We start from the raw sequence: 12,709 nt of genomic DNA on the forward strand, positions 1-12,709 counted from the left end.
TGGGGAAGCACAACCTTGCATTGCTCCTTACTCATGACTTGTTGCGGAACGACAGTTGAGTCCTTAGCATTCATTTTATCAGTCATTTCATAGAACACAGCAAGTGGTTTAATGCATGTGGTAAGAAAATACCAAAGTCTGTTCATTCTACAACTTGACTTAATTTCCAAAACGAATTGTAAATGTTACGAAAGAGAGACACAGTTACAGAAAATGAACTCTTTCTGTCTTTCAAAGAAATCAAAAAGTCTTCAGAATAATCTCTTGAACAAAATAAAAACCACCATCATTTACCCTCCATATTTTTCCCCAAAGGTAAGAAAGCAAGATAATTATGTAGTACTAAAAGGAAAACAACTTGAGTTCAGTAAATTAGCTGTTGCTTTTTTCATTGTAGAAAATACCACTTCAATTCAGTAAAAGGTCAAACACACTTGGGGTATTTAAATTCTCCTGACCTAAAGCTTGATTAATAGGGAGAGAACAAATGTAAATTTTCATCTTATCGCTGCATTTAAATAATTCTTTTTGCTTATTAAATATAAATAGCAATGGAAGAATGCCTATATCAGTTCTATCTTGCATATGCCTTAATTGGCTATAAAATTAGATAAGACTACTGAACTAGGAGAAAAGTAGAAATATGTTTAATAAATAAAATATACTGAAGATGGAGGGCCCTGCATTTTAAATACAGATTGTAATACACAGCAGGAAGAGAGGAAAGGGGAACTTTTCCCTAATGAATAAATACATTGGGTCAAAAAAGAGGAAATTTAAACAATTTTTAAAAATAATTTAAAGAGTTTCTTTGTATTGAATAGAAAATTATGTGTAAAATACTGCACACTCTTGTAGCTCTATATATAAGTAATATAGGATATGGTAGTGCACCTGTTCTCAACCAGGGGTACGCATACCCCATGGGGTATGCAGAAGTCTTCCAGGGGGTACATCAACTCATCTAGGTATTTGCCTAGTTGTACTACAGGCTGCATAAAAAGCACTAACTCAGTTAACACAAACTAAAATTTCATACAGACAGTGACTTGTTTATATTGCTCTATATACCGTACACTGAAATGTAAGTACAGTATTTATATTCCAGTTGATTTATGTCATAATTATATGGTAACAATGAGAAAAGAAGCAATTTTCTAGTAATAGTGTGCGGTGACACTTTTGAATTTGTATGTCTGATTTTGTAAGCAAGTAGTTTTTAAGTGAGGTGAAACTTAGGGTACACAAGACAAACCAGACTCCTGCAAGGGGTACGGTAGTCGGGAAAGGCTGAGAGCCACTGCAGTAGTAAATTGGCCAGGAAAATCAAGAAACAGAAGGTACAATATATACTTTTCTGTTCTTTGTATACAAATCATATTATGAATTATGTGCATAGATCCAGAGCAAAACATAGTATAGTGGTCAGGGAGGAAGCTGTGATAATGCTTTTGTAATCAGTCTTATAAAGCAAAACTCTTGTAACTCTTTATTCTGGCTAGTCTATCCCCATACTACACTAATGATCTTATTTATCTTATTATCTGATTTGAAAAAAATGCTTCTTTGACCTAATGCGGTATGTTGAAAAAGACATTGCAACTACTATTAAGACAGATGACTGCATGATCCACTAGACCATGCAAAATAGTGGATGGTCAAGTGGATTACATAACTCATGATTTCTCATCCTGTTGTGTCACTAGCAAGTTGCATAGCCTTTCTATGCTTCCATTTGCTCCATGGGCAGAATCAGGCTATAATACTTGCCTACCTCCCATGAGTACTGCGGAAATTGAATTGTTAGATGTTTGTGCAGCACTTTGAATTTGCACAGTGTTAAGAATTAGAAGACACAGCATAAATGCTAACTGTAGTATTACATGATCATCATCACTCCAAGCCAGTGAAATTGCTGCAGGGAAAAGCTAATCATGAAAATTGGTGACTGTGTACTTATTGGATTATTTCACTGCTACAATAAAACACATTTTCTTCAGAGTCTCAATAATGGTCTTGGTCATCTGTCTTTGTAGTCTGGGAAATGTTGTAGTTCACCATATAATAAATGTTTAGAGTTCTAGCTATCAGACTCGCTACCCTTTTTTATACATTTTATTTGTGTAATAGATAGCCTGATAGCCTTAAAGGCACAATACCTTTCAATTAATGACCATCTACCCACAATCCAAGATAGCTAAATTGTTACCTTTTATCGGGAAGCATTTCATAGTTTATTCCATTTTCTCCCACATGTGCTTTAGGTTACCATGGCCTTTATTGTGAAGAGGAATATAATGAATGCCTTTCTGCACCCTGCCAGAATGCTGCCACCTGCAGAGACCTTGTCAATAGCTATGAATGTGTATGCCTTGCTGAATATGAAGGTAAAATATGTTTTTGCCTCTTGTTGTGTAAGTATAGCGTACTCCACATGCTTTTAAATGCCTTCTTTCTGGATAACAAAATTATGAAGTGAGGAGGTAAGTTGTGGTACGCCACTGCATAAGGTAGGAAAATTAATTTAAAGTAGGTCCTGATCCCGCCCAGTTACTCAAATGATTAATTCTTATTTACATAAGTAGATCCACTGAAGTCAATGGCATTACTCATATGAACAAAATTAATTTGAGTAAGGATTTGCTTGTTCAGGTTATTACTTTGTAGGCATACTAGTTTATTCTGTTCCCTTTAAAGATGTGAGTTAAAGTGATAGTTTTTTTAAGAGGCTGTTGGATATAGTTTGTAATCAATTGTTGCTGGGAACCGTTACCTGGAGGACTTCCCAGATTTCTGTTGGATTTTCTCTAGTGTAATTAGTTAAAAACACAGAAACAAACACCTATATTTAATACTCTCTGCGGTGAAAAAATACAAATGTAACCCAGTTATCTGGAAGTTTATTTGCAAATCATAAAATTGAGAAGTAATGGTAATTCAATAAACACTCCTCCATGTTCACTAAAATCAATGTCATATCTGATTCAACAGATTCTGCTTTCATATAACATTTCCTAAGTATTTTGTAAAATAAAGAAAGAAAAAATTGTTTACGTTTTGTTCATCCAGAATATTTTAAGAATAGATTTATTTAGTTTTCAGTAAAAAAGAGTAAACCATATATATGTTTTGTTTTTACACACAGAGAGAGAGAGAGAGCGCAGTGGTTTAAGGAACATTAAACATGTCCTCAAACAAACAAACAAAAAATCCTTCTCTCTTTTGACTGAAGCTCAGTCAGCTGCTGCTTGAGGCTAAGTATATATTTCATATTGATGTGTGCTCTGTTCTTTGGCACTAGATAAAGAATGCATCATTCCAGTGGCCAAGGATGAGGAATTAACCATCAGCTTTTCAGTGACAATGGAAACAGTGGTCTTTTTGAGAGTGCATTGGCTTAGACTTAATGTTAAACTGTCAATTCCACAAGTGTATCTAGCCAAAAAACCAAAAAACCCCAAAGTTTTAACCCCTAAAATTATAGGAAGTTAATTTTTTGCATTTGATTGAAATGCCAGCATGAGGCTCAATCCTATAAACACTTTTTATAAGGCATTGTGCCTTCTACTTTGAGTAGTTCCATTAGGCCTGATTTTCCATTGCCTTGCACTTTGTGTAGTCACCTACACCACTATAAAGTGGGTATAGAACATTACTATTACCTACACCTACTTTGCACTGATGTACGTGACTCTACAAAGTGCAGAGCAGTAGAGAATCAGTCTCATTTATTTTAATAGGACTACTCACGAGAGTCGAATTATTCAAATGCATAAGGGTTCGCATAACTGGGCCCATAAGATGGACACTGAAAATATTTGCTCATTAATTTCTAGGGAGATCTTTCTTGGGTGCAAGAGAGAATTGTCAGGCAACATTGAATGCTTTGTTTGTAAATTTTGGAAACCTTTGTCTGATTTGGAGTCTAAGGGTATGTCTACACTACGAAATTAGGTCGAATTTATAGAAGTCGTTTTTTTAGAAATCGGTTTTATATATTCGAGTGTGTGTGTCCCCACAGAAAATGCTCTAAGTGCATTAAGTGAATTAACTCGGCGGAGTGCTTCCACAGTACCGTGGCTAGAGTCAACTTCCGGAGTGTTGCACTGTGGGTAGCTATCCCACAGTTCCCACAGTCTCCGCTGCCCATTGGAATTCTGGGTTGAGATCCCAATGCCTGAAGGAGCTAAAACATTGTCGCGGGTGGTTCTCGGTACATATCATCAGGCCCCCGTTCCCTCCCTCCCTCCGTGAAAGCAAGGGCAGACAATCGTTTCACGCCTTTTTTCTTGAGTTACCTGTGCAGACGCCATACCACGGCAAGCATGGAGCCCGCTCAGGTAACCGTCACCGTATGTCTTCTGGGTGCTGGCAGACGTGGTACTGCATTGCTTCACAGCAGCATCAACCCATTGCCTTGTGGCAGCAGATGGTACAGTACGACTGGTAGCCGTCATCGTCATGTCCGAGGTGCTCCTGGCCACGTCGGCCAGGAGCGCCTGGGCAGACATGGGTGCAGGGACTAAATTTGGAATGACTTGACCAGGTCATTCTCTTTAGTCCTGCAGTCAGTCCTATTGAACCATCTTATGGTGAGCAGGCAGGCGATACGGATTGCTAGCAGTCCTACTGTGCCATCTTCTGCCAGGCAGGCAAGAGATGAGGATGGCTGGCAGTCCTACTGCACTGTCTTCTGCTGAGCAGCCATGAGATGTGGTTGGCTTGCAGTCCTTCTGCACCGACTGCTGCCAGCCAAAGATGTAAAAGATAGATGGAGTGGATCAAAACAAGAAATAGACCAGATTTGTTTTGTACTCATTTGCTTCCCCCCGTCCCCCGTCTAGGGGACTCATTCCTCTAGGTCACACTGCAGTCACACACAGAGAAGGTGCAGCGAGGTAAATCTAGCCATGTATCAATCAGAGGCCAGACCAACCTGCTTGTTCCAATAAGAACAATTACTTAGGTGCACCATTTCTTATTGGAACCCTCCGTGAAGTCCTGCCTGAAATACTCATTGATGTAAAGCCACCCCCTTTGTTGATTTTAATTCCCTGTAAGCCAATCCTGTAAGCCATGTCGTCAGTCGCCCCTCCCTCCGTCAGAGCAATGGCAGACAATCGTTCCGCGCCTTTTTTCTGTGCGGATGCCATACCAAGGCAAGCATGGAGGCCGCTCAGCTCACTTTGGCAATTAGGAGCACGTTAAACACCACACGCATTATCCAGCAGTATATGCAGCACCAGAACCTGGCAGAGCGATACCGGGCGAGGAGGCAACGTCAGCGTGGTCACGTGAGTGATCAGGACATGGACACAGATTTCTCTGAAAGCATGGGCCCTGCCAATGCATGCATCATGGTGCTAATGGGGCAGGTTCATGCTGTGGAACGCCGATTCTGGGCTCGGGAAACAAGCACAGACTGGTGGGACCGCATAGTGTTGCAGGTCTGGGACGATTCCCAGTGGCTGCGAAACTTTCTCATGCGTAAGGGCACTTTCATGGAACTTTGTGACTTGCTTTCCCCTGCCCTGAAGCCCATGAATACCAAGCAGCCCTCACAGATGAGAAGCGAGTGGCGATAGCCCTGTGGAAGCTTGCAATGCCAGACAGCTACCGGTCAGTTGGGAATCAATTTGGAGTGGGCAAATTTACTGTGGGGGCTGCTGTGATGCAAGTAGCCCACGCAATCAAAGATCTGCTGATATCAAGGGTAGTGACATTGGGAAATGTGCAGGTCATATTGGATGGCTTTGCTGCAATGGGATTCCCTAATTGTGGTGGGGCCATAGACGGAACCCATATCCCTATCTTGGCACCGGAGCACCAAGCCGGCGAGTACATAAACCGCAAGGGGTACTTTTCAATAGTGCTGCAAGCTCTGGTGGATCACAAGGGACATTTCACCAACATCAACGTGGGATGGCCGGGAAAGGTACATGATGCTCGCATCTTCAGGAACTCTGGTCTGTTTCAAAAGCTGCAGGAAGGGACTTTATTCCCAGACCAGAAAATAACTGTTGGGGATGTTGAAATGCCTATATGTATCCTTGGGGACCCAGCCTACCCCTTAATGCCATGGCTCATGAAGCCGTACACAGGCAGCCTGGACAGTAGTCAGGAGCTGTTCAACTACAGGCTGAGCAAGTGCAGAATGGTGGTAGAATGTGCATTTGGACATTTAAAGGCGTGCTGGTGCAGTTTACTGACTTGCTTAGACCTCAGCTAAACCAATATTCCCACTGTTATTACTGCTTGCTGTGTGCTCCACAATATCTGTGAGAGTAAGGGGGAGATGTTTATGGCGGGGTGGGAGGTTGAGGCAAATCGCCTGGCTGCTGGTTATGCGCAGCCAGACACCAGGGCGGTTAGAAGAGCACAGGAGGGAGCGGTACGCATCAGAGAAGCTTTGAAAACCAGTTTCATGACTGGCCAGGCTAAGGTGTGAAAGTTCTGTTTGTTTCTCCTTGATGAAACCCCCCGCCCCTTGGTTCACTCTACTTCCCTGTAAGCTAACCACCCTCCCGTCCTCCCTTCTATCACCGCTTGCAGAGGCAATAAAGTCATTGTTGCTTCACATTCATGCACTCTTTATTCATTCATCACACAAATAGGGGATGACTACCAAGGTAGCCCAGAAGGAGTGGTGGAGGAGGGAAGGAAAATGCCACACAGCACTTTAAAAGTTTACAACTTTAAAATTTATTGAATGCCAGCCTTCTGTTTTTTGAGCAGTCCTCTGTGGTGGAGTGGCTGGTTGGCCGGAGGCCCCCCCCCCACCGCATTCTTGGGCGTCTGGGTGAGGAGGCTATGGAACTTGGGGAGGGGAGCGGTTGGTTACAGAGGGGCTGTAGTGGCAGTCTGTGCTCCAGCTGCCTTTGCTGCAGCTCAACCGTACACTGGAGCATACTGGTTTGATCCTCCAGCAGCCTCAGCATTGAATCCTGCCTCCTCTCATCACGCTGCCGCCACATCTGAGCTTCAGCCCTGTCTTCAGCCCGCCACTTACTCTCTTCAGCCCGCCACCTCTCCTCCTGGTCATTTTGTGCTTTCTTGCACTCTGACATTATTTGCCTCCACGCATTCGTCTGTGCTTTATCAGTGTGGGAGGACAGCATGAGCTCAGAGAACATTTCATCACGAGTGCGTTTTTTTTCTTTCTAATCTTCACTAGCCTCTGGGAAGGAGAAGATCCTGTGATCATTGAAACACATGCAGCTGGTGGAGAAAAAAAAAGGGACAGCGGTATTTAAAAAGACACATTTTATAAAACAGTGGCTACACTCTTTCAGGGTAAACCTTGATGTTAACATTACATACATAGCACATGTGCTTTCGTTACAAGGTCGCATTTTGCCTCCTCCTACCGCGTGGCTACCCCCTCAACTCTCCCCGCTTCCCTGTGGCTAACAGCGGGGAACATTTCTGTTCAGCCACAGGCAAACAGCCCAGCAGGAACGGGCACCTCTGAGTGTCCCCTGAAGAAAAGCACCATATTTCAACCAGGTGACCATGAATGATATCTCACTCTCCTGAGGATAACACAGAGAGATAAAGAACGGATGTTGTTTGAATGCCAGCAAACATACACTGCAATGCTTTGTTGTACAATGATTCCCGAGTACGTGTTACTGGCCTGGAGTGGTAAAGTGTCCTACCATGGAGGACGCAATAAGGCTGCCCTCCCCAGAAACCTTTTGCAAAGGCTTTGGGAGTACATCCAGGAGAGCCGCGAATGCCAGGGCAAATTAATCCTTTCACATGCTTGCTTTTAAACCACGTATAGTATTTTAAAAGGTACACTCACCGGAGGTCCCTTCTCCGCCTGCCGGATCCAGGAGGCAGCCTTGGGTGGGTTCGGGGGGTACTGGCTCCAGGTCCAGGGTGAGAAACAGTTCCTGGCTGTCGGGAAAACTGGTTTCTCCGCTTGCTTGCTGTGAGCTATCTACAACCTCATCATCATCATCATCTTCTTTGTCCCCAAAACCTGCTTCTCTGTTGCCTCCATCTCCATTGAAGGAGTCAAACAACACGGCTGGGGAGTGGTGGCTGAAACCCCTAAAATGGTATGCAGCTCATCATAGAAGCGGCATGTTTGGGGCTCTGACCCGGAGCGGCCGTTCGCCTCTCTGGTTTTCTGGTAGGCTTGCCTCAACTCCTTAAGTTTCACGTGGCACTGCTTCGGGTCCCTGTTATGGCCTCTGTCCTTCATGCCCTGAGAGATTTTGACAAAGGTTTTGGCATTTCAAAAACTGGAACGGAGTTCTGATAGCACGGATTCCTCTTCCCATACAGCGATCAGATCCCGTACCTCCCGTTCAGTCCATGCTGGAGCTCTTTTGCGATTCTGGGACTCCATCATGGTCACCTCTGCTGATGAGCTCTGCATGGTCACCTGCAGCTTTCCACGCTGGCCAAACAGGAAATGAGATTCAAATGTTCGCTGTTCTTTTCCTATCTACCTGGACAGTGCATCTGAGTTGAGAGTGCTGTCCAGAGCGGTCACAATGGAGTACTCTGGGATAGCTCCCGGAGGCCAATACCGTCGAATTGTGTCCACAGTACCCCAAATTCGACCCGGCAAGGCCGACTTAAGCTCTAATGCACTTGTCAGGGGTGGAGTAAGGAAAGTAAAAATTTTAAGAGCCCTTTAAGTCGAAATAAAGGGCTTCATCGTGTGGATGGGTGCAGGTTTACATCGATTTAACTCTGCTAAATTCGACCTAAAGTCCTAGTGTAGACCAGGGCTATGTAAAAGTCTGGTTAGAACAAAATAATGTGGTAGCCTCTTTCTCTGTGCTGGTTAACATAATACACTGATGTTGAACTGTGCTCTTAAAAGAACTCATAACTGACTTACAGAATTTTGCCAAGTATTCTGACATAAGGAATACTGTTTGAATGGGCAAGGATAAAGCACAAGCTGAAAAGGACATTGTAAAACAAGACTCAGTGTATGCATAAAACAAATGTATTACCAACTAAATTATGTAAATCCTTCTCATTCTCATTTTCATTCAGGCCTGCAGAATAGTATTATTATTATTATTTATAATTTGTATTACAGCACCCAAAGACATAAAACATAAGATAGGTCCATAATTGAAGAAATTACCATCTGAATAGATCAAAAACAAAAAACACACAGACAAGAGATAGGGGAACAGATATAAGCATAGAAGTGATGGAGGTGAAATGTGTCATGTTTCCATAAGGGTAGTTAAGCTCTGGACTAGGCTTCCAAGGGAGGTTGTGGAATCCCCATCATTGGACATTTTTAAACACAGGTTGGACAAACACCTGTTGGGGATGGTCTAGGTTTACTTGGTTCTGCCACAGCACAGGGAGCTGGACTTGATGACTTCTCGAAGTCCCTTCCAGCCCTATGTGTCTATGATTCTGTGTTTCATCTACTAATTTTGTATTGTTTTTTTCTTTGCTTTCCCAGAAGGCTCTATTCCAAGTTTTCCCACCAACCCTCTTCAGTTCTCTTACTGCCTTTTTCCAATCCTCATGCTTCCACGTCCCTCACCAATCTAATGTAGCTATAGCCATTAGCTAACTTCCTAACCAGTTACCCTCCTCCCTCCAAGTTACTCTCTCTTCCCGCACTTCTCCAGCAAGTCAGTCTCTTGTACCCATGAAACAGCTCACTGAATCTGGAGCTATTCATTGCTGGGATTATAAAGATGTGCCCCCTGTAATCCTGGCATATCCATCATTTTTGTAGCATGTCAGGTGAAAACAATCATTTGATACATCATTTCCATAAATATATAGTAGTAATACAAATAGGAAAACAACTGATAGAAATTGCACAAAACACTTTCTCTGTATACATTACATCTAATCAAAGTAGTTCTTTTAGATTAATTTCATTTCAGCCATATCATTATTGAAACGGGAAACCAGTAATATTTATCATGAATGGGCAGAAGGCTAAAATGTTTTCCTTAAATTCATTTTAAGCATGTTGTAGTGAATGTGAACAGTTTGTAATTTAGTAAATTTCTTAATATACTTTTATAAAATAGCTGATGCCAAAGAGTTCAGATCTAACATTGACTGTAATTCCTGGCAAATATCCGAAGTGAAATAAATTTGTGTCTTGTTGAGGCTATTATTTCTGAGAAATGTAATAATGTTATCATACATATAATCATAGTTAGCAAAGGGTAGCACAATCTGTTGAATTGGAGTTGATGTTAAAGGGGCATCATCAACTTGAAAAGTGTATTTCTCTCTCAATATTTTTGCCTTCTACTCTTACAAACGAAACATAAGATGAAAACTTAACGAATATCTGAAAGAGACTGGGTGTAATTGCTCTTCTAATTTTTCCTATTTATTTTTTGCATTTCACAGGACTTTCAGTATCATGGTTTTCGTTTGTATGTTTAATCTGTTTTACCTTTTTTTTTGTGCAACCAGGGAGAGAGAGAAAAAAGAGAAGTGTGACTATAAAACCACAGTACTGGCAGGGAGATTCAGATGAAGATGTAGTATTTGAAACTAATAATTCTTTGTTTTGTTGTTTTGTTAATTGATTAGATTTCAAGTTGGTGGTGCCTCTGTAAAGTACGTAATCTTTATTCAGGACAATGAAAGGCAGTACCAACAAAGGTCTGTGAGCATAGCTCACAAAACTACCCACAGAAATTAATTACTTATAGTTACTTAAAACTAATCATTTTGACCCTACAGTACGATCAGTGAAGTGGTACCCTTATGTCTGCATGGAGTAGTCAGCATTTCAGCATATTGTATATTATATAATATACAAAATATTGCATATTATAGTGGATCACAAAGTAAGGGGGATGAATTATGCAAGCAAAAGCAACCAACAGATCAAAGGTCAGCCTGCAAATGCACTACTCAGTTTTTACATAGAACAACCACCAATGCATGCTTAAATTTATCCTGAACAAGTCTATATCATTACACCTGTAGGACTCCATAAACACTTAAGAAAATGAGTAACTTTATGAATGAAAACAGTCCCATTGAGCTCAGTGAGGCTACTTATGTGGTAGTGTTTTCAGAGCTGATACGATATAATATATGATACCACTGTGGTAGCTGACCTCTCTCCCCAACCCCAGTTGGGAATCTACCATCCTTTTCTACCTTGTGCCAGATAAGGATCTCACACACTGCTGCAGAGTGAAACCACTGAGTTCACACAGATCAAGTTCTGAGGCAGGAGATCAAGGAAAGAGGGATGGGGCTTGCCAGTTAAATAAAATCATATAATGTTAACCTATATGTTTGAATAAGTGGGGTTTCTATTTTTATTGCCTTGACAAGCCATAGTCCATCTGAGCCTACTGGAAAGGAGAAAATAGGCTTAATAATGTGTACTTATTATATTTTAAGTTTCATATTAATTGGAACTGTTACTGAAGATAGCAACTGTTATTTCCATTGCAGAATATTAAACAGCTGGCCAACCTGCTTCTTTATTATACCATTGTATAGCCATAGAAACTCCCTTGCTGCCATTGTCTGAGAACAGGAACTGGCCTGCTATGCCTGAAGAGGTGACATAGCCTTGATGAGAAGGGGAGTCCAATGTTTTAAGACCAAATCACCATAAAAACATATGACCTGAGTCTGATCTTGCATTGGCTTTACAATTGTCTTCAGCAACTTACTTGTGAATAACGTTGGTGTCTGAGAGAAGAACAATCATTGCCCTCATTCCATATGGCAGACAGCCCACATTCTGATTTCTGACTAACCATAAGTACAAATAATGTCAATAACACTAATTTATCATTCTTAGGACGGCACTGTGAATTATACAAAGATCCTTGCATTAACATCAGTTGTCAAAATGGTGGCACTTGTGACAGTGAAGGTCTAAATGCTACATGTATCTGTGCACCTGGATTTACAGGCAAGTAATTTGCAAATAACACAAAAAGTATAATTGTTAATCTCAGTGTCCAAAAGAAGGCAAATGTCAAGTATATGGCATCTGAATCTGTGTGTCTCCATATTCTTTCATATAATGAACAAGTTAAAAGGGACATTTTAGAGGATAGAAATGATATAGCAGTAGTATCTTGCATTGTACTTCTGGGAAATAATGTAAGTACAGCTGAAACTAAATTTTTAATGCAGTACTGCTTTGAATTATTGTACCAACACAGGGGCCCGAACCAAATCACTAAATCTGAACACCTCTATCTATGGTGTCATCCACATCCAAATATTGTAACTTGGGACCCATCTTTAACATTAGTTATTACTTGTTTTAGTTGTCAGAATAGCATGTTTTTTAAGGGAAAACTACTTCACTCTATACTAGTTTATATTTTATATTCCCCTTATGATGCCAATGAGGGTAGTTATGTGACTTGGAACCTCACAACATTTTGATTAACAAACTAAGCACACTAAAATTAATGTACATTAAATGGTTTAAAAACTATTAGGTCTCAAAATGGAAATAGCAAATAATCATCAAGGGGGTCTGTTTCCAGTGGTCCCATGGGGATTGGTTCTTGGACCTACACTATTTAACATTTTTATCAGTGACCTGGTGGAAAACAAAAAGTCATCACTGATAAAATAGGCAGATGAGACAAAAATTGGGGGAGTGGTAAATAATGAAGAGGACAGGTCAGTGGGATTGCTTGATAAACTGGACACAAGCAAATGTACATTTTAATATGGCTAAATGTGAATGTATACATCTAGG

General features: G+C 41.2%; 1 protein-coding gene and 1 long non-coding RNA gene across 3 annotated transcripts in view; one reads left to right on the top strand and one right to left on the bottom strand.

Moving 5' to 3' along the window:
* DNER (delta/notch like EGF repeat containing) overlaps positions 1-12,709 on the top strand; it is a 276,274-nt gene that overhangs the window by 240,568 nt on the left and 22,997 nt on the right. For both annotated transcript variants that reach the window (XM_073359834.2, XM_073359835.2), the window contains exons 9-10: positions 2,265-2,387; positions 11,789-11,902. In XM_073359834.2, coding sequence (XP_073215935.1) covers positions 2,265-2,387; positions 11,789-11,902 — 237 coding nt within the window. The remainder of the gene's footprint in view (positions 1-2,264; positions 2,388-11,788; positions 11,903-12,709) is intronic.
* Positions 1-12,709, bottom strand: part of LOC140917316 (uncharacterized) — a 75,594-nt gene that overhangs the window by 6,076 nt on the left and 56,809 nt on the right. The window lies entirely within an intron of this gene.

This window comes from Lepidochelys kempii, chromosome 9 (assembly GCF_965140285.1).
Source record: "Lepidochelys kempii isolate rLepKem1 chromosome 9, rLepKem1.hap1, whole genome shotgun sequence".
In the NCBI taxonomy this organism is placed as follows: Eukaryota; Metazoa; Chordata; order Testudines; family Cheloniidae; genus Lepidochelys; species Lepidochelys kempii.